At 41.6% G+C, this 22,151-nt stretch overlaps 1 protein-coding gene across 2 annotated transcripts in view; it reads right to left on the reverse strand.

The window, feature by feature from the left end:
- The window catches only part of LOC144683742 (exocyst complex component 1-like), a 141,315-nt gene that overhangs the window by 72,130 nt on the left and 47,034 nt on the right, over positions 1 to 22,151 (reverse strand). For both annotated transcript variants that reach the window (XM_078547083.1, XM_078547084.1), the window contains exons 4-7: positions 15,512 to 15,705; positions 6,941 to 7,168; positions 3,819 to 3,951; positions 1,721 to 1,830 (exon numbers count right to left, since the gene is read on the reverse strand). In XM_078547083.1, the coding sequence (XP_078403209.1) occupies positions 1,721 to 1,830; positions 3,819 to 3,951; positions 6,941 to 7,168; positions 15,512 to 15,705 (665 nt within the window). The remainder of the gene's footprint in view (positions 1 to 1,720; positions 1,831 to 3,818; positions 3,952 to 6,940; positions 7,169 to 15,511; positions 15,706 to 22,151) is intronic.

Below are 22,151 nucleotides of genomic sequence, written 5' to 3' on the forward strand. Positions count from 1 at the left end.
TAAGTGCTGTGACTGGTTTCCAGGCTGCTTATTTCCAGCTCTTCAATGGAGGAGGTGTCATCACCACTGGAGGCAAGGACCTGGATGGAGCTAAGGGACTGGCTGGCTGAAGGCATCGGTCACTTGGCAGAGCTCCCTGTGAACCAAAGTAAAGATAATTAGTGCATGGCAGAGTCAAAAACAGGAGAGAGAGCACACAGTTGCATTAAGAGAGGGATGATCTGGTGCAGGATCCTCACGTGGGTGTTCACCATCGAACACACCATCACCGCAGGCAAGGTCCATGTCCTCACCAGTCAACACGATGGCATGCTCCTCAAAGTGAGTGAGGGGCCTAATATCGGTCACTCCACCCCCGGTCCAGGACCTCTCGCGCCTATTGTGTGCCAGCTTCTCCTGCAAGAAAACAGGTGGAGTGAGTGTGAACAGGACACATGCCAGTGTGTGGAATATTTGTGTGGCGAACGGAGACATGGACTGGATGGGGCCGCAAGCTCCAGAGGATATGAGTCTGATGGAGATCTGGGGATGTGTCTGAGAGTTAGTGGTGTTGTCCCTTGAGGTGTGAGATTACTGTGGATATTTGATGGGTTTGGGAGTAAGTGTTGAGAGTGATGAGGTGGTTGACTTACCCTGGCAGAGTAGATGAGAGCTTTCATCCTCTTCCTGCACTGGATGGCTGACCTCCTCTGTACTCTGTTGGCACTGATCATTGCTGCCACTACCTCCCAGGCTGGATTGGCGACTCTGGTGGACATCCTGCAGTCACAGAGGGTGTAGAGGAGTTTGCGGTGGCCTTCCACTGCGTCCAGCAGGCGCTGCAGAGAGAGGGCTGCCGTCACCTTTGCTTTCAGGGCCATCTGTCGCCTGGAGCAATCCTGGTCTGTAGACATGAAGTAGGCTGCGCCCTGGTGCACTTTAAATATGGTGCCCGGAGCACGGAAGAGCTGAGGTCATGGCGAGGCGGGCAAATCCAAGTCCACTTACCAGCGATCCAGCGTGTTTCCCATGAATGCATTTTTAATGAGCTGGGACGCGCCAGGAGGGGGACGATATGGCACAAAAATCTGCCATTGCAACTGCCGGGTAAAACATTGTTTTTCACCCCTGCTACCGCATTTAGTGCAAATCTGGAACGATTCCACCCAATGTCATAATGAACTGATCTATTTTCGGCCAATTCGTCTGCTTGAATCAATGCTATAACTAGGGAGTGAACTAACAATGACTATCTAATCTCAGCAATTCCAAACGATAAAAAATACAGGCAGATACTCAGTCTTTTTTAATGTCAGCTGGACGTTTGATGTAGAAGATTTAGTTGCAGATTACTTGTGTTAGGACTCATTCAGCAAGAAGAAATGAGAAACATTTCATTAACAGAAGAGAAAGCAAATGGTTTCTAGATACAGTCAATTTGTGATGAGCTTACCTCCATATCTGCATCTAATCAACTCTGGTAAAGAAATGTTAGATCAAGCTGATATTCCAGACTGATACAGCCAACAAAACAGACAATATGCTCAATGCATTTGATTTATTTTGCTCGGGTTTCTGGTTTCAGGAGTATCTGATGAACTCTCCCCCAAATAAATATCAACAACTGGAAATTATTATACTCTTGAAGCTACTGTTTATAACACTGTAAGCTTTACAAAGTCTTTGTTACCAGATTTTACCACAAAAAACAGCAAGCTACATTACTTAGCATTGAACTTACCTGTAATACAAACATAGCGTTAATATGCCGTATGAATCGACTTTCAAATAGCTGCCGCAAGTTTTCAAACTTTATTAATTGTTCTACCACACTTTGCAGTTTCCGATGGCCTAATAAAACCAGAGTTTTAAAGGTAGTTTGAATTGCTGCTAATAACTATATGATTGGTAATACTATTTCAGTTATTTCACAAACCTAGGCTTTTTTTTGTCTTAAACAGTGGATTAAAAATGAATGCCTGGCACAACTTTTCTAATGTTAAACAAAAGCTTGCAGCATTGTTTACCTGGAATATTACAATCCTGCAACAACTGCCTAATGAAAATCTTCAAATGGCAGCTATTGCTAAATGGGAAATTCCTTTTCTTACTGTGCCAGTGAAAGTATAAAAATGAATCATTGTGATGAATCAGTATTCAGTGTGCTTGTTATTAACTATTTAGGGTTTAGAGTCAGGGAATTATTATACAGTTTAGGGTTACATCAGCTTTTACTGTGTTGTTCTACAGCTTGTATTCTACTCTGAAAAGTTGTCATGACAATATCACTTGTGATGTGTGTCCACTGATAGTGACCAGCAACACGTTAAGCTATTAATACCAGTGCGGGTATGATTTTCCCACCTTGGGGCTCCAAAAAAATGAAGGAGGAAGTTTGTGAGTTAACAGTAATATAAGCCCACCTCATTTTTCCTTTCCGTGGTGGTGCTAACAGAGAAAAGGCCAGGTAAAATCTAGTTTTATTTCCACCACCACTGAAATGTCACTGTTGGAGTTCTGTCCCAGTGAGAAGAATTCAGGGGAGGTCTACTGATGATTAGTCTGCACTTCTGAGCTCAGCTGGACTATCTTTATTTCTATCTGTGAATATGGGAAGACACTAAATATGAAAATAAGTAAAATGTGGAAACTTCCTGCACTAGACCACATTACTGTTTGCAGTTGTTTCATAGCCAAACAAAATTGTAACCACAGACCATAAAGCAAATGCTGCAGATGTATAGTATATCACAAACGGCAACTAATGCCAGAAATCCCATTTATGTGAAAAGAAAAATGCTGCAATAACTGAAAATACTACATCTAACCCAGATTTATTCAGCAGTGTTTGGTATGGCCAACTATTCCAGTCCCCAACAGAATCATTGTTCACCTTGACAGACTTACAAAAGCCCACCAAAATATTTTTACATTAACTGTGAAAGGTATGTCATATCCTTTCTGATTTGAAATATCTACTCCCAGCAAAACTTAATACTTAGTTGATGAGCATCAGCAAATTATTTAACTATGTGATGCATCACAGTTGAGTCCAACTGTGTTTACACTCAACAGCAACACATTCACACTTTTCAGCTGTGAATATCAATCAGGACTATGGACTTAGTTAGTTTCACCTCGCCTTAGTCAACTGGCGCATAAGACAAATGTAGCATATCCATTGTTGCCCTGGCTAAGATCATGCAGCATTGCACAAATGAAGGACTGCAGCCTGGACTCTCCAGGCCTAATGTTCATTTTTAAAAAAAATTAACGATGGAGCTTTTTGTGTAATTTGTGCTCATCAAGATGAAGGCTCTTTGTGCCAGGGAATGGAATACCTTTTCTAACTGACACCCAGACCATCAAGCATTCCCAGTTCTGGTGCAAAGGAAAGCTACTGAGCAAGGTATTGAGGAAGAGGAAAGAAAGGAGTTTCATTTATATACACCTTCCACAACTTCAAGACATTTCAAAGCACTTCACAGGATTTGATTTGAAACTAATTCCCAGATCTGAAAGGTCAGTGTCTGGCTCACTGCATCCCCCAGTTCTCCCAAGCTGGTTTTAAAATACACATTAACACAAAGTGACAAGGGGCTTATTTTGAAGAGCAGTTAGCTATAATATTTTCTTCAAATATCTTGAGAAGTTATCCAGCTATGAGCAAAGTTGAGGTGCACCATTCTGCCTCAACAAGGTATCTGATTTTATTGAAAGTGGTACAAAGCAGTCTGAGTAGTGTTAATACCACTTAAACATACATTAGCTCAAACATCTATTTGGGTTATGAGCCAATAAAAAAGGAAAGCAACAGGGGAGAGAAAATATAACCATACCTGGAAGTAACCTAACATTCATGCAATTATTCAGAGCTTCAACAGCAGCAATGCAAGCCTGTAAACTCTCAGGTGTGGACAGATTACCATTTCTTAATGCATGCTGATGTTCTTTAGCAAGGTCCAGCTCGTGCTATTGGAATAAGAATAATTATTTTAAAGAATCAATCAGGATGTTTACATTAGATTTGGTAACACTAAAAAACAACCAGTATAAATGCTCTGAGAAATTATAAACAATATTACACTGCTCTAAATTGACCAATGTATGCTTAAGTCTACATCAAACGGTCATTGAATAATAACATTAGAAGGGACTAAGGAAGGATTGTGCTATTTCCTAATACATCAGAGAACCAGGAAAAGCATTCTTGCTAGCAATCCAGGCAGAGAGAAGGTTTATGCTCTTCATCCTCCTCTTAAATTGAGCTATTCCCCGAATAGTGTGGGGGATTTTGGATTGTTAAAAATCTTAATTTGGTACTGTTTTCTTCGATCTTCAACTTAAATACTCTTTGTATAAAGGGTGGAGGTTCAATGTAACTGATCCATACACAATGGTGAGGTCAGGCACCCATCTGTCAAAGAAACAGGCTTTGCTATGGCTGTTTAACTGAGCCATAGCATTAACATCCCACTTCTAGGTTCCCTGACAAATCATAGAGGATATGCGGGATGACATGCCAAATCTATCAAAGGAAGGATTTCTAATTAAAGGGACTCTGGTGTGAGTCTGAATAGTTGACTTGAACATGGGTTCTTGAGGCTGCAGCAACCATAAGAATGGAATGGAGACTCAGGAAGGCTGCTTCCCATGCTGGGGTCTCACTCTTAACTGGAGCTCTTGTTGCAGAATCTGAGGGACTGAAGTGAGATAATGCTTGCCAAGATGGAAGAAGCCAGGCTCTCCAACTAAGCAGATGTGGATGTAAGAGTCCAAGGAAGTCAGCAGTGCAAGTATGATCCCTCCAACCTGCAGACAGTGCATCAAGAGGACCAAGGACCTCAGGACAGTGGGAAACTTGAATGGCATAACAACTTCAGATCTCAAGCCCCATATACTGTCTTTCCCAACATTCTCCTACACAGCATTCCTCAAAACAACACACCTTGCAGTTCCACTTATTCCTCTCTCTCCAGGCAACTCCTCACATCCTCATCAGGATAGCCAATACTCTCACTCACCTTCATGCCACACAGTCACTCTCCACAAATATTCCCTCCTCTCCAGACAATCCATTTCTAATTCTCATAACTCTGCTTTCTTTCCTTGAAGACAGCACAGAACTTCAGTAAGAGGCAGAGAACTAGGATGGGGTGTGGCCCTCCAGTGACAGCCACTTTGATGGCCATGAGCTATGTGGGTCCACCTGGTCAGCTGGGGAGGGGACTTGTTCCAGGAGGCTACAGCTGTCAGCAATAACCTTCTTTAAACACATGAGGCTCCTGAGGTACGAGTACTCCCCCATGTCGAGAGAACTGATCTTCTCTCTGAAGACATCCTGTTGGGAGCTTCACCTCTTTCAAACCAGATCTCTGTGCCCGTGCCGTCTAACCTGTGCAGTGACACATGGCTGAGGAGAAGCTTGGTTAATGTTGCTGCTGGTGCTGCTCCTGGTGTTGTTGCTACTTCTTTTGTTCCTCATTAGAGGTCGGAGGTGGAGCTGCATTAGCTGCTCCCATGCTATGTTGAAGGCGAACAGCAGGAATGTGCAACTTAAGGTGAGTGAAGTGTTAGACTGGTGAAGTGCCTTCCAAGAAGTTGGAAATCACTGTCAAGTAGTGAAAAATAACTCATTTAAAAAAATACTTTGCATTTCTGTTTTTCTTAGCAAAGTGGATTTTTTCACATTATATTCCATCTGCCATGTTTTTTCTCACTCAGCCTATCTAAATCCCCTTGAAACCTCCTTGCATCCTCCTCACAACTCACATTACCATCTAGTTTTGTCTCATCAGCAAACTTGGAAATATTACTTTTGGTCCCCACATCCAAATCACTGATGTAGATTGTGGATAGCTGGGACCCAAGGATTGATCATTGCGGTACTCCACTGGTCACAGCCTACCAACCTGAGAATGATCCATTTATCCCTATTCTCTGTTTTTTGTCCGTTAACCAATTCTCAATTCATTCCAGTATATTACCCGTAAACCCACATGCTCTAATTTTGTTTACTACTCTTATGTAGGACCTTATCGGAAGCCTTCTGAAAATCCAAATTCACTGGTTCCCCTTATCTATTCTGCTAGTTACATCCTCAAAAAAACTCCAACAGGTTTGTCAAACATGATTACCCTTTCATAAATCCATATTGACTTTGCTCAATTTTACCATTATTTTCTAAGCGTTCAGTTTGCTAAGTGTATTACATTTTCTATAATAGATTCTAGCATTTTCCCTACTACTGATGTCAGGCTAACAGGCCTGCAGTTCCCTATTTTTTCTCTCCCTCTTTTCTTAAATAGTAGAGGTACATTTGCTACCTTCCCAATCTGTAGGAACCATTTCAAAATCTATAGAATTTTGAAAGATGACCACCAATGCATCCACTATCTCTCTAGCCACATCTTTCAACACTCTGGGCAGGATTTTTAGGTCAGTGTGCGAGCGAAATTGGCAGGCCCAGGGGTGGCTGGGGAACAGGCCGCCGCTCATGATCGGCCCCCAACCGTGATTTTACGCTGGCTGGCCAATTAAAATTTAAACAACATTCCCTTGCAAAGTATTTTGATAGTAGAGAAGGATTGATTATTTTAACCTGCTCTGACAGAACATGGCAAAGGGATACTTCAATGAGAGGAATAAAGAATTTTGAAGTGGAATAAATGAATGTAGAAATGAAAAACCTGGTCTTTAATTTCACATGGGTTGCTATTTTATCTTTATGATAGAGCCATGGCTCTTGTTCTTTATATTCTGACAACACCTTTTGAAGACTGAGCTATTTATTGGCCTGAGATGCACATATACACATCTGTAACTAGAATCAATAATTTTTACTGGCAACAGTGGGGCGTGGGAAAAATCGACATACACATATACAGATATACCAAGTTATTTTTAAATTATCAACTTATTTACCAGTCCTCCCACCTTTAACCTAACATAGCTTGCTTACCACAAGAAAAATTACTTCCTCTAAAAGTTTTTGTTGGTTACAATCAATGACTTGTAATTGATAATTGCTTTGATGAATATGATCCATCTGTTCTTTAACACTCTGCAGCAGCTCTTCGTAGGTTTGAAGGGTCTGCTCAATGTTTTTCACTTCAACGAGACCCACATCAATTAGTTCCATCATTTCAGTTACTTGCTTCTCAGACACAATGATCGATCGTATGTTTGCCTATAGGATAAACACAATACAATCACTAGCACCTACACAATCCTATAATGTGCCCTGTGACTGGAAACATTATATATTGCTACGACTGGTCCCCAGGCGAGGTTCCCCAATTTGTTAACTTCCCAAACAGGACCCCAATTTTGTTATACTCCTGGTTGAGGAGGAATGAGCTGGCTCTCCTTCTTTATTCAACTCCCTCGGTTGGTCACATCAAGGTTAATTTAATTTTAAAGGGACTCCTTCCCTGCCATGGATATCTTTTCCCAGTCACAGTGTATTTATTTTTTTGAAGGAGCCAATTTAACCAGGCTTTTTTGAGTCAAAGAAAGAATAAGTTTGTTAGTTACTACAACCCGAGAAAAATAATAAAAATGTAACACACATACACACAGATCAGAAACGAGAAGTTAAGAGTCCAAATAAAAGTAAAAAAATACAAGTCAGCCATCAGCTTGTCCGTAAGGCGTGGATAGTGGTATGTTGTGGCCATTAAGTTGGGTGATTCCAGTATAGCTGACTTTGGCCATTTCGCAGTTAGTTTGGAGACACTTTGCTCTGCAGAGTGGCTGAAAGGCTGTCCTATTTCATTTACGATCGTGGCTTCTGCTGAGCTTTGCCTCCAGCAACAGAGACAGAGAGAGAGAGAGAGAGAAATCGAGAGAGAGAGAGATCTTTCACCTGCAAGCTGCAAGGGGGGGGTGACTGATTTGTTCTTCTGCTTGCTATCACACAGTCACATACCAGTACACCAGCTTTTTAAACTGATTTTTCTCTGTGTATTCTGGAAGGGAAAAAACTATGACTTGCACTCAGAGTTCATGTTCTTTTCATCTCAGACCATTTACACATTCTGAAATATAAATCAACAGGAGGTGGATTTTGGATGTCTGCTGAGACGTGCAAATCAGTCTTTTGTCTCCACAACCACCAGAGATTAAAATTCAGTCTTTTGCATTTTTCCTATCTCCCTTCCAAGTATCTGTTTGAAGAAGGCCATGGCACCTTTCAGGTGTGTCATTCCATGTCCTCTCAGGACCAGTCAGTTAAATATAATCCACATAGGGATTTTCCAGAAAGTGGTCACTTTATATTATCAGCCATCTCTTGCTCAGTGTCTTTACTTGTATTTCTTTTTGAAAAAAACACAGGTCTTACTTAAAAAGTTCAAACTGCCAATTGGGAATTGGTACCGTTAATCCGCTGTCTTAACAATATGAACATGTACACATATATTATAATTTTAAAAATTGGCGAATTATTCTTTGTTCTATGAATTATATATTATTGGTGACAAAAAGTGTTGCATTTAACTGAAAAGCAGCAATGATTTCACATGCCTTCCCAATTTCATAGTGAATAAACTGATGTGTAGTTGCAGCATTAAATTCTTTTTTCTATTTTTGAACATCTCCAATGATCATGGGACAATTTTAAAATCAAGTAACATGTAACTGCTAGAAATTCACAAGAACTATTAGAATAAGTCATCCTAGTACACATGCAGCACCCTCTCTAGTTTTAAATGGAGCTTCAAGTACATAGTGTTACGGACAAGAGAGGGGGTCAGTTTAAACAGCACTGTTTTCCTTATACCACTTGTCCGTAAACAGAAGTGTTTTGAATTGGTTTGTCTTAAAGGATAAGCAGTGGCATATGTTTTCCCAACTCCTCAATTTGTATGATCCAATTTTAGTAATAATCTACAACAAACTAGAGTTAGGCTTAACTCAGAAGGTTAGTTTATTTCACACAAAGTCCGCGAAATGAGTGCCTGCAATGTCCCACTCTGCATTCACACAGTAATGGAGGCTAGAGAAAAGGAGGTTTACAGTACAAGCATCACAGAAAAATGAAAATTGGTTCATGTGAGTTCTAAAGTCCCAAAGTCAGAGACCAAAAAAAGAAATTTTTTCATGTTAGCATTTAGAGTTTGGCCAGCTGGAGCTTGGTGTGGTAAGATTCACTTTTCAGGTGGTGTTGATGTCACAAGATGAAGTAGGCACACACAGATTGAGTTGGTTCTGTAGGCGATGGTACGAAATCTTCCAGCAGAGTCAGGTTGTCCTGTATGGACAAAGCTGGCTTCCTTGTGTCTTGCCAGTCTGATGGTAAAACAGCAAACTGCCGCCTGCAACCCAGAAATATATTAAACTGTTCCAAGGGCCAGAGTTTTAGGTCCTGTGACCTTCCTCCTCCACAATGACTTCAAAAGGGATGTTTATTCAGTGTCTGGAATTAGCGTTGTTTTCAGGACTGATAATTTCTCAGCCATTATGGGTCGAAAGGGGTGCCATTTATATTGAGGGTCTGGCATTTGTCTCAGTAGGCCTACTGACTCCAACAGCAAGACTGGCTTATCAAATGCAAATAGCTTTCCTGTAGCTCTCTGAAATTGGTCTGTCCAGTCCCAGGTTGTCTAACAAAGTGTGACATTCCCGAAATTGAGAGGAGAATTGTTTTGTTCTGGAGGGTGCTGAGGATAACTCCCAGCCAGAGGGTGAACCATCTTAATTGTCTTTGTCCATTTTAAAAATAAGAAATAGCAATACGGGTAAAGTTTTCAAATATACACAGTGTTAGGCTTCTTTTCAATGTTGGAGAAACTCAAAACTGCCAATGTTCTATATCTTTACATTTTGGTATTACTCCTTCGCTGACAACAAGCACTTGAAAAGCATATGTGTGCAAAAATACTTTCTTGCAATCGAGAAAAACCAAAACACTTAACATAGTAAGTTTCTGTATTGGTTATTCTAGTCTCCATTTCAGCGAACAATGCTAAGCAATTATAGTAAACTGAGAGTTGGTGGTTGAATTTGGAATGTCAACTCAATAATCTTGCTTACAACTAGAACTCTGAAGCTGCCTTCAAAATTATTACGTGAAACATATTCACAACATGTGGTTTAATATATTTTACTTATTCCATAATTTTTTTTAATCCTCCCATGTAAAAATGAGTAGAAGTAGGTCACAGGCCTTCAGTAACTAAAATACTAGAACAATCCATATTGTAGAAGAACCTTGGCCAGGAATTTTAGGATGGCAGGGTTTGCCTTCCTGCCATCTGAGGACTCCATGGAGAACACATCCCCTGATACTGGCTGCCCCGCAGCCATTTAATGCTCCAACAAGTGGAGAATTAATAGTGGAAAATAAAGAGAAGGCAGGTTAATTGAACAGGTATTTTGCAATGGTCTTCACTATAGAGGATACAAGTAACATCCCAGAAATAGCTGTAAATCAGGAAATGGAAGGGAGGGAGGAACTAATGTAATTACAATCACTAGGGAAGTGGTACTGAGCAAATTATTGGAGCTGCGGTCTGTCATGTCCCAGGGTCCTGATGGATTTCATCTTAGCGTTAGGAAATAGAGGCAGTTAAAGTAAGTTATATTTGTATTTGTGGGTGTTAGGAATGAGTTTTAGCTTTAATGTTTAAGTTTGATTTGTATTTCTGTATGTGTATTAAGAAAGGTCAAATTGAGTTTTAGTTTCACTTTAAAAGGTGCTTGCTCTTCTAATGAGGTTTTTAGGACTGTTGCAGCTAGGTTAAACAAACAGGAGTAGAAGAATTGGGCTGTTGCCTGGCAACAGGGGCCCAAAGAGGCCGGTCCCGCTCACAGACACACAGAAAAGCTAGAAACAGCAGCTTGACTTTGGAAACTGTTTGAGTTCATATGGTTTTGAAAGTAGCTGCCAGGAAAGGTTAGAGCAAAGGGGACAGATAGCAAATCCCAAGCTAAAGAAAAACCCCAAGAATCCAGAGAGTGGAATAGGGGAAAGTCCCAAGTAGACCTTCTAGTCAAAAGAAGGACAAGAACCTGGAAAAGGTCCTGTTAAGTGAAGTTAAGAGTGAGGAGCAGAGATAAAGAATCCAAGCCTCAGATATAAAGAGACAAAAGCTGCAGAAAGCAGATTTAAAGCGAGACCAGTTTACAAGGGATAAGAAGGTCCAAAGAGACGGCTGAAAGTCTGTAACACTTTGCTTTGGGCATGTGAAGCAGTGATACTGTTGACACCTGAATCGGTGAGAGAGACTGTGTGGAAGAAAGCTTAAATTCATGAGGTGATCCAGGGAAGAGGAACATCTGAAGGAGAGTTTGAAACCCTAGAGGTGAAACCTTGCAGAGGGCATTGGTGAGAAAGCGTTGGTTTGGGAGAAGATTCCAAAGCGAGTTCTTCGAGAGTGGTGATTGGAAACTCTCGTGTGAAAGACGGAGTTCAGTGAGACTGATTGGCTCACTGTGTGACAAGCATCTGGGGGGAGTTGAGGAGGGATCCATAGCCTCTGGTTGAGGGGGCATCTGTCACTAGGTTTCAGTGTGTGGTGTGTCTGACCACAGGGTGCCAATTGGTTTACATAGACTATCTACTAGTTTAACATCCGTCATAGGGAAAATGTTAGAAGCTATTATTAAAGACATTAAAGCAGGACACTTAGAAAAATTCAAGGTAATCAGGCAGAGTCAACATGGTTTTGAGAGAGGGAAATCATGTTTAACCAATGTATTGCAGCTCTTTAAAGTAGTAACATGTGTTGTGGATAAAGGGGAACAAGTGGATGTACTAAACTTAGGTTGCCAGAGGCATGTGATAAGGTGCCACATCAAAGGTTATTGCGGAATATAAAAGCTCATGGTGTAGGGGGTAACATATTGGCATGGATAGAAGATTAGCTATCTAACAGAAAACAGAGAATAGGCATAAATGGGTCATTTTCTGGTTGGCAAGATGTAATGAGTAGTGTGCCACAAGGATCATTGCTTGGGCAATTTTTTACAATTTATATAAATGACTTAGATGAAGGGATCGAAGGTATGGTTGCTAAATGTGCTGATGACACACGAAGATAGGCTGTGAAAAGGACATAAGGAGGCTACAAAAGGATATAGATAGATAAAACGAGTGGGCAAAGACCTGGCAAATGGAGTATGATGTGGAAAAATGTGAAATTATCCATTTTGGGAGGAAGAATGAAAAAGCATATCTAAATGGTGAGAGATTTCAAAGGTCTGAGATGCAGAGGGATCTGGCTGTCCTTGTGCATGAAATGAAAGGGTTAGTGTGGAAGTACAGCAAAATTGAAAGCTAATGTTATTGTTTATTATGAAGGGAATTGAATACAAAAATAGGGAGGTTATGCTTCAGTTATACAGGACATTGGTGAGGCCACATCTGAAGTACTGTGTACGGTATTGGTCTCTGAATTTAAGGAAGGATGTAAGTATGTTGGAAGCAGTTCAGAAAAGGTTTATATACCAATACCTGGAATGGGCAGGTTGTCTTATGAGGAGAATTTTTTTCTCTCAGACAGTTGTGAGTCTTTAGAACTTCCTTCCTCAAAAGGCAGTGAAAGCAGGGTCTTTGAATATTTTTAAGGCAGAGGTAGATAGATTCTTGATAAGCATGGGAGTAAAAGGTTATCGGGGGTAGGGGGAATGTGGAGTTGAGGTTACAAACAGTTCAGCACTGATCTTTTGAATGGCGGAATAGGCTCGAGGGGCCAAGTGGCCTACTCCTGCTCCTATTTTGTATGTTGATATGACAAATTTTATGGCCAGCAACCCCTCCCCACCGCCCCAACTACAAACGTACTGACAAGTGAACATAAATTCTGCCCCTAATGTAAAAAATGTAGCTCTTTAGGATTAAGCGTATTTTTGCATTATCATTTCATCAACTGTATTAAAATAATTTTATAATTCTGTTTTCTATTGAACTGCCCAAAAATATAAACATATCAGCATTCTTAATTCAGAAATATACAACATTGTAATTGTAACCATATATTTTGCCTTCCTAAGGTTACACAGCATGGTTATTTAATACACGAAGGAAATCTCATTACTTCAGAAGAAGGTTGCGTTTTATGCAACTTTCTATATCTATATTGTTATGATCTGAGACCAGACCCCCAAGTTTTTGGTAAGATCCTGCTAGGGACCAATAACGTTTTGTTTAAGGTAGACAAAGTTTGAGATTCAAGACACTTGCTAAGAGAATAAAGCCACAACATTCTTTTGAACACATAAAAATAAACTTTACTATACAAGGTCAAGAAGTTAAAACAATTTCTAGTTGAGTGTCTTGGGCTACAGAAAGATATAGACTGGATGGTCAAATGGGTAGATAAGTGACAGATGGAGTTTAACCCTGAAAAGTGTGAGGTGATACACTTTGGAAGGAGTAATTTGACAAGGAAGTATTCAATGAACAGCATGACACTAGGAAGTTCTGAGGAACAAAGGGACCTTGGCGTGTGTGTCCATAGATCTCTGAAGGCAGAGGGGCATGTTGGTGGGGTGGTGAAAAAGGCATATGGGACACTTGCCTTTATCAATCGAGGCATAGATTACAAAAGTAGGGAGGTCATGTTGGAGTTGTATAGAACCTTGGTGAGGCCACAGCTGGAGTACTGTGTGCAGTTCTGGTCGCCACATTATAGGAAGGATGTGATTGCACTGGAGGGGGTGCAGGAGATTCACCAGGATGTTGCCAGGGATGAAACATTTAAGTTATGAAGAGAGGTTGGATTGACTTGGGTTGTTTTCGTTGGGGCAGAGAAGACTGAGGGGCGACCTGATCGAGGTGTACAAGATTATGAGGGGCATGGACAGAGTGAATAGGGAGCAGCTGTTCCCCTTAGTTGAAGGGTCAGTCACAAATGGACATAAGTTCAAGGTGAGGGGCAGGAGGTTTAGGGGGGATAAGAGAAAAAACTTTTTTTACCCAGAGGGTGGTGACGGTCTGGAATGCACTGCCTGGGAGGGTGGTGGAGGCGGGTTGCCTCACATCCTTTAAAAAGTACCTGGATGAGCACTTGGCACGTCATAACATTCAAGGCTATGGGCCAAGTGTTGGTAAATGGGATTAGGTAGGTAGGTCAGGTGTTTCTCACGTGTTGGTGTAGACTCGATGGGCTGAAGGGCCTCTTCTGCACTGTGAGATTCTGTGATTTACATTATCTTTCTTGTACTCTAACGTTCAGGGTTAATATGAGGTAAATGTGAATTAACAGACAAACTGTGGTCGAACACACCACATTGTACAATAAATAGCAAATGTGACCAAGACAGCAACCCCACCCACATGTTAGGAAACACCATGAGTCAACCAATCTTGTTGAAATTCTGTCTCCCTCATGAGGGACTCCAAACTTTTCATTTTTGAAGATCAAACCTCTGAAATCCCTCAAAGGTGCTCTAACTAAGACTGCCTCAACGACTGCACACCTCCCAGGGTTTCAATCTTGTCTCCCGAGATTCCGTTCCCCTGGATTTCCGAGTATGCACTCCAGGCTCTATTTACTGGCACAATTTCAGCTCTTTAACAGCCCCTGGGTTTCACTCCAATCTCCCCAGCTACGCCAAGCTACAAATGGCTCCCAGGGCTTCTTCTGAGTCCTAACACTTTCTAGCACAGAGCCAGTGACCTTCTGCCACAGTCTCAGTTTCCCAGGGCTTCTCCTGAGTCCTAACTGCACACAGCCAGCCAACAGCAACAGTTTTGCTGTCTGGAGACTGCTAACAGCAGCACCTTTTTGGATGGCCTTTTCCCCAGCGCAGAACACTCACTGCCCCGGCAAACACACAGCTATGTTGAAACCCTAGAACTTTCTTAAGCTCTATCCATTTCCATGACAAAGTAGCCTTCCAGGGCTCACTGAATGCTTTTAAATTTATCGTAGCTTTAACTCCCAAAGAATTCCAACTCTCTGGGCTGCATTTCTTTGCAAGCAGTGTAGGCACCTCATCTTCAATTCTTCAGCTTAGTAAGCTCACCTGCTGTGTTATGATCTTACTTTTCTAGCTGTTAACCCCTTAGGTCAACATGGCCCTCACCTTTTAAGTGTGATAGTCTTTAAGCTGCTTTAGTTGCATTTACCCCATTTTCTACAGTTAACTTTAATCTTCCCAGAACTAAAAATTCCCTCTAAAATATTACTATGAACCATGAATTAGGTATTTATAAACAACAATTATACCTAATTACATTGTACTTCAAACCCTAATTACAGTGCACAATATTCATTATAGTATGTTGCCAGTAATATCAATAGATAAATGGTTAATATGTTCAGCTCACACTTTTCTACCCATTGTATAAGCGGGGGTTATAACTCATTCAAAATAAAATAACATTTGTTTTAAAATAGCAAACTGAGGAATACCATACAAATCCATTAAAAATTTTGCTCATTAATTTCAGTAACTAATTTCCTGGATCATATGCCCACATCTTACTTTAGATCAGGTATTGTAGAATTATTGAAAATGACAGTTATTTGTGACTGTTCTATGTTTCAAGTAATAAAGTGCATACAAGTTTCTAAAGAATTACCTCATCTAACACATGGAGATCTTTGCTCATTTTCTCTGCAAAAGCTTCTGAATTGGCAATAGACTCATCAAACTGTTCCATTAATTTCTCAATATCAAATGCCTCTTTTGATGATAATTCTTGATAAACACCAATCTCTTCTTCCTCTTCAACTGGTCCTCTTGCTCGCTGTTCCATTGGAGGACGCAGGCTCTCTGGAATACAATAAAATTTTATATCTTCCCATTTTGTTCTGGAACCAAAAGTTTCATCATTCAAACCAATGTTCCCTAGAATTTACCTAAGCTGTGCACAGTCCATTTGTTGCACTGTGCAGTCCCGTTAAGATTTTTTTCCCCCCAAAAGTATTTTCTTCATAAAATTTATAACAGCACATGGCATGACAATTCAAAGTGAATTTACATAAAGTGCAAACCAATTCAGTTTCTTTCAATACATTCTAGGTGCCTCAACACCTACAATTACATACATTTCATATATCAGTACAGCCTGAGGGGTTTGACAGTTTCCAATCCCTCAGTGTACTACAGCGGGAGGGCCTTAGACAGTGCCTTTGCAGCAACTGCCCCAAACGTTAGCGTGTCCCTGAGCATGTAATTCGGAATTTGAAATGTGCCAGTCTGTAACACTTGGGGGCAAAATCTTTAGCTCGGTGGGCGGGCGCAGTCCCGGCCTGCTTGAGTGTAAAATGACGTGCGTTGACATCAGGCAAGCGTCCCAACGTTGACGTGCAGTCGCGTGATATTTTGCACGCCTGCCAACAATTAAAAGGCCTGTTAAGGCCATTAACAAGGTTATTGACTGACATTTTTTGCAGCCCGTCCAACCTTATGGTTGGCGGGCAGGCGAAAAGGCCAAGTAGCCTTCGCACTTTTTAGAAAACCTCATCCACAGATGGGATGAGGTTTCCTAAAGCAAATAAAAATAAAATAAAATGTAAAATTTAATTAATAACACGTGACAGAGCCACATGAGGGGACGTGTTTTATTACATTATTTGTCTTTTTTGAGAAAAGCTTCATCTCCCTGAGGCAGCTCTGTGCCTCAGGGAGATTATGAAGCGCACACTTGCACCCATGTGCAAAGTTTGCGCTCGCCCCGCTCACACTCTTTCCCCTGCCCCATCTACATAGGCAGCGCTGAGTGTTGCCACTCACGTTTCATGCTGGGCGGGCTTTAATTGGCCCGCCAGCGTGAAATTGCCTTTTCGGCCTCAATCGCGGGTGGCGGTCGGCTTCCCGATCACCCCTGCCCACTCCCACCAAGCCCGTCCAACAAGGGCAAGATTCTGCCCTTGGTTGTCAACAGCTCTTTGCACTGGAAGACCATCAAGAAAAATCTGTGCAAAAGAGGGGTGACAATCCCAGGCAGCTAGGTCAAAGTGTCCCTGTACATGGACAACATTGCTGTCTTCTGCTCAGATCGGCTGCCAATTCACAGAATGAAGAACATCTGGGACCAGTTTGAACTGGCCTTGGGAGCCAAAGTAAATTGCGGCAAGAACAAGTCCAAGTTTCTTGGGAGCTACACCAACCAATTCTTTGTCCCCTTCACTGTCAGGTCAGACTACCTGAAGGTGTTGTGGATGTGGTTTGGAGGGGCCAGGCATGTGCTAAAAACTGGAAGGAGCATGGTAAAACAAAAACTGGGCATTTGGGAACAATGTTCCCCCTCCATTGTTGTTAAGAACCTGGTCATCTGGTGTGAGATACTCTTGCTGTTGCCTCACATGGCACGACTGGCCCCCACCCTACTCCTGCACAACTGCAGTCACCCGAGCCATATTCTATTTTATCTGGAGATCAAAAATGGTCTGTGTCCGCAGAGACATGAAGTGTAAACCTCTAGATAAAAGGGGGGAAAAACGTACCCAACATCATCCTCATCCTGATGGCCACACCTTTGTGTGCAACTCTATCAAACTGTGCTTAGACCCTTGGTATGCAAACACCAGGTGTCACCATGTGCTGAGGTTCTACCTGTCCCTGGTGTTGCGAAGGATGGATCTGGCCACATTCCTGCAGTTGGACCATGCCATACCACCTGTCCCTAGTGGAAAAGTTTATGCAGAAAAACAACTTTGACCACAAGTCCATCAGACAGTGGTCCACATGTAATGTCCTCAAGGCTCTGCAGGAAAAAGAGATGGTGGATCCTGTCGATGGTATCATGAGCAGACTGTCAGAATCATTTAGCAGAATGTCTCATCGCGTGATCTTTCAAAGTATTGTTCCGAAATGAGATGAAGAACATGCTAACAACCACTATCACAAGACATCATAATTTTTAATTACAACAAATACAGGTAATTGATACAGCACAGAAAGAGGCCATTCAGCCTACCATGCCTATGCAAGCTCTTTGGAAGTTCATTCATTTCCCTGCCCTTTTCCTACAGCCATGCAATTTTTTCCACTTCAAGAATTTAGCTATTTTCCATTTGAAATTAATTATTGAATCTGTTGCCACCAACCTTTCAGGCAATACATTCCTAATCATAACATCTCAATTTTAACCCCCCACGCCCCCACGTTGTTTCTGCTTCTTTTGCAAAGGGTATTGAGCCTCTGACACTGGGGATAGATTCTTTTTAACCCTATTAAACTCTTCATGTTTTGAACACGTCTATCAAATTTCCCCTTAGCCTTCTCTACCCTAAGGAGAAGAAAACCCAGTTTCTCCAATCTCTCTACCTAACTGATGTCTTTCACCTTAGCTTCTAATTCTTCTTTGATATATATAGGAGTGGTGCCAAAAAAACTGGAGGTTTTTAAGCAGGTGTAATCTGCTTAAAGAGAGGATAAGCTCAGCAACTATAGACCAGTCAGCCTAATGTCAGTGGTGAGGATACTATTACAGGCACCATTCCACAACAAAACTGAAGGTTTTGCAGTTGGTGTGTTTATGTACTTTCAAAAAACTTTTGCTTAAGTACTACACATTAGATTTGCCAGCTTGTTGTGGCCAAAGCCACAATTTCGATCCTTACTTCCCTTACCAATTTAGCATGCATCCCACCCTGACAGGTAACTTTTCTACTTTGAGTGCTCCCAACCTTTTTAGTACCTTCTCTTTATCTATTTTAATCCTATCCAATTTCTCTACTACTTCCTTCTTTATTGTGACTTTGAATAGTTTTCCTCACTACGCCAACATATACTTACTTGTATGTAAGCCAATTTTTAGTCCTTGGGCCTTGACAAAATGATGAACAAAATATTGTGCTAATGGGAATATTTTCTGAGAATTTGGTATAACTCAATAGCACATGAGGATCTTTACTTAAAAATGATCAAGTTTCCCTGTGATAATCACCACATGAAAAATTTTCAGTCACACTGTTAGGTGATAAACATGATGAATTGTCCCCTGGGTGAGGTACCAGCATAAGTCAGTGGCTTCAGAGGAGGAGGGGTGAACAAAGAAAACTTGAGGATGAAAAGAAAAACAATGAAAAACTCTAGTGGCAGGGTGGTTCAAACTACTTTCACATATATTCTGATTAAAAAGAAAATAGGCACTGTAATTTAATACATCTTTTAATGTAATAACAATGGAGCATCTTACAGGATAATAATATGTTAAAAAAATTACTTTCAAATTGACCACCTCAAATCAAATGTATCAGTGTCTTTATTGTTTTATCAGTTCTTGCAAATACACCATTTGTGAGGGAGGTTAAAATATTTTCTCTGTTAAGGACCTAGATGAAGCGACTTTAAAGTAGAAACACTGGAGTTAATTTTCAATGCTAGCGCCTGGTGTAAACAGCCTTAATATAGGGTTGTTAGCCTTTTGAGTGACGTAGCTGGTGCCATTTATAAAAGAAGCCTATCACAGGGTGTGAAAAGCCTCCATCTGTTTCAGGCAATTGGCCTCTTTTGGATCCTATGACTATCAATTTAGATAGGAATTGGTCATAGAATGCTTAGCACAGGCTTCAACCAGTTTTGGGTGTGATGGAACAAATGAGGTTCAGCAGAGGTAATTCAAACTATTTTTGTGGGTCTTGAAGGAGCAGGAATGCACCTTCATGGCTGACAAAAATAATCTGGGCTGCTGCTGCCCTGGGATCCCAAACCTCCACGATGATGACAAACCCACCCTCCCACCACAATTTGTCTTCCTAGCAGCTTCCTGTGCCACATTTTTGTGAATTGCGTGGGATGCCCACTTGGCACCCTGCAACTCACCCAGCCTATGTGAATGAGGCCAGAGCCTCATGGGTGCCATTTTACTGAGTTTCAGCTGCCAACCAATGCATTCCACCAATTGGTCAACGAAAAGTCAAAATAGACATACTGTGCTTCTTATCCTGTACCACACGTCAACTATTGTAAAACTAATATAAAAGAACAGAAAATAATGGAAATACTCAGCAGGTCAGGCAACATTTGTAGAAAAGGAAATAGCGTTAATGGGCTGAGCCTTCATTTCGAGGCAGAGGCAGATCTGCCAGCAATTTCTTGCAACTGACCAACATGCCAGTCTGCAGACAAGTTCCTACCTCCAGCCTATTTCCATGGACACGGCTTCCAGGAGGGCGGGGGAAGGTTTTCCACTCGCCAGTGGTGGGTAGTCAACTAAGCTGAGGACACTTGACATACTGTCCAGGTTTTCCAGTTGGAAAATGGCCCCCCACCCCTTATATGATTGGAGCCCATGCCTGGCTGTGGCCTCCTGATGGCAGGCAGTGTTACTCACAATAAGAGGTTGGGGTGGAAGAATTAATCCAGGCAGGTCTCTTGGTTAAAGCTGGTTTATTTCGAAGACAACTCCTCAGTACTGCTAGCTTCCCCACAAAGTGTTCCAGCTGTACCTTTTTATTCTATTCAGTTGGGATAATTAATGCCCATTACCTGTTTAACTACCAATTGGTTTTTAACAAGATGATTGCCATATTAACAGACTCCCCTCTTTTTAAAAAAACTTGAACACTTTTTTTTTAAAGCAAATAAAAGGGAAATAATGGGCAGAATTTTGCCGTCGGTGAGCAGGGAGCAGGGCCCGCTCGCCGACACCATAAAATGACACGGGATGACGTCGGGCGGAACCCCCGACGTCACCCCACCCCATTTAAATTTTCAGGAAGGTGGGGGCTCAGCAAAATCAGCTGTGGGCCCGCTGACCAGTCAATGGCCAATAGAGGCCATTGACAGGATCATTTAAACAATTAAAGGACCTGCCTGTCCAACCTTAAGGTTGGCGGGCAGGCCAGGAGCCCTGGCGGCAAATAGAAAAAACATGAAACCTCATCCACCAGCAGGATGAGGTTTCATGCAGGGTTCTAGGAAGTTTAATAAAGTTTTACTGTAATTAATGAACATGTCCCATCTCATGTGACATTGTCACATGAGGGGGACAAGTTAGGGAATTTCTTTTTCTATTTTTAATCTTTTTAAAAGTGTAAGCGATCTCCCTGAGGCAGCAGTTAGCCTCAGGCAGATGTGCACTCTTTAATGCGCATGTGCAAAAGAGCGCACTCTCGCTTTTGGAGAATCCGCCCCCGCCCGCACAGTAAGCGCTTCCCACCAGATGTCACGCAGGGCAGGTCTTAATTGGCCCGCCCACGTAAAATAGCAGCAGGGCCCGCTTCTCCGGCGGGGATCGTCTCCCCGCCCGCCCGGCAGGCAGAAAATTCTGCCCAACGTCACGCATTTCCACGCCTATAATTTCCGAATTTCATTTACCACGTATATATACACACACAATTATAAAACTAAAACAATTTTTTCATTGCATCATTATAAGACACCCCTCTTCCAACACATTTAATAATTTTTTAGAGCAGGCACTTCTTTTTGTAAAACAGTCTGATAGTTGGTGATTTGCGTCAACCCATTTTATCTTAGCCATCTCTTTTCTTTTAACATCTCCTTTATGCTTGCTAGGTCTATTCGTAGCCTTTTTTCTGTGACACTTTTCGTGGAATGAACGTTGTCCCAAAGAGACTGGTTATCAACATAACATTCTATGGGCAAATTTTTCCCACATTGCCCCTTATATAATATTTCTGTCGATATATTGGGCAAGTAAACCCCCATATCTAATGCCTCCACTAAGGCTAACGTTTCAGCAGCTAAGGTGCTTTTCACTACCCTTTTTATTTTCTTGGTCTCCCAAGCCAGTGGGCAACATTTATCGTTCCTTCCCACCAAGAATATGATGAACCCTGCTGTGCTAGAGTACCCATCTGGAAGATTGGCATGTGAAGCAGCACTAAAAATGACTAACCTTATATCTTCTGGATCACCCAAGGCTGGGAACTTGAGCACACATCTCTCAGAATTTAATTTAAGTGTTTTATTTGCTCTCAGAATTTGCTCAACTGTCGCATGTTTCATCATGGTACTCAGCTCCAACACATCATAACTAGCATCAGGCCTAGACTGAGTGCACAACCAGTTCAACTGCCCAATCAAACTTCTCAACTGTTCCGTTTCTTCCTTGGTAGCAGGATCCTCTTTTTGTGAGGATCTACCACGAGTTATTGGGATATAATTAACATTTTCTAGATAAGATTGTTGATTCAATGTCACTTCTAACTTGCTCTGCTTAAAGTCCTAAACCTATGTATTTAAAGGCCCCAGAAGCCTGACTTCCGACCTGGAATTCCTTCTTTATCTTCTCAATTACCCAT

Source organism: Cetorhinus maximus, chromosome 8, assembly GCF_964194155.1.
Source record: "Cetorhinus maximus chromosome 8, sCetMax3.hap1.1, whole genome shotgun sequence".
Lineage (NCBI taxonomy): Eukaryota > Metazoa > Chordata > Chondrichthyes > Lamniformes > Cetorhinidae > Cetorhinus > Cetorhinus maximus.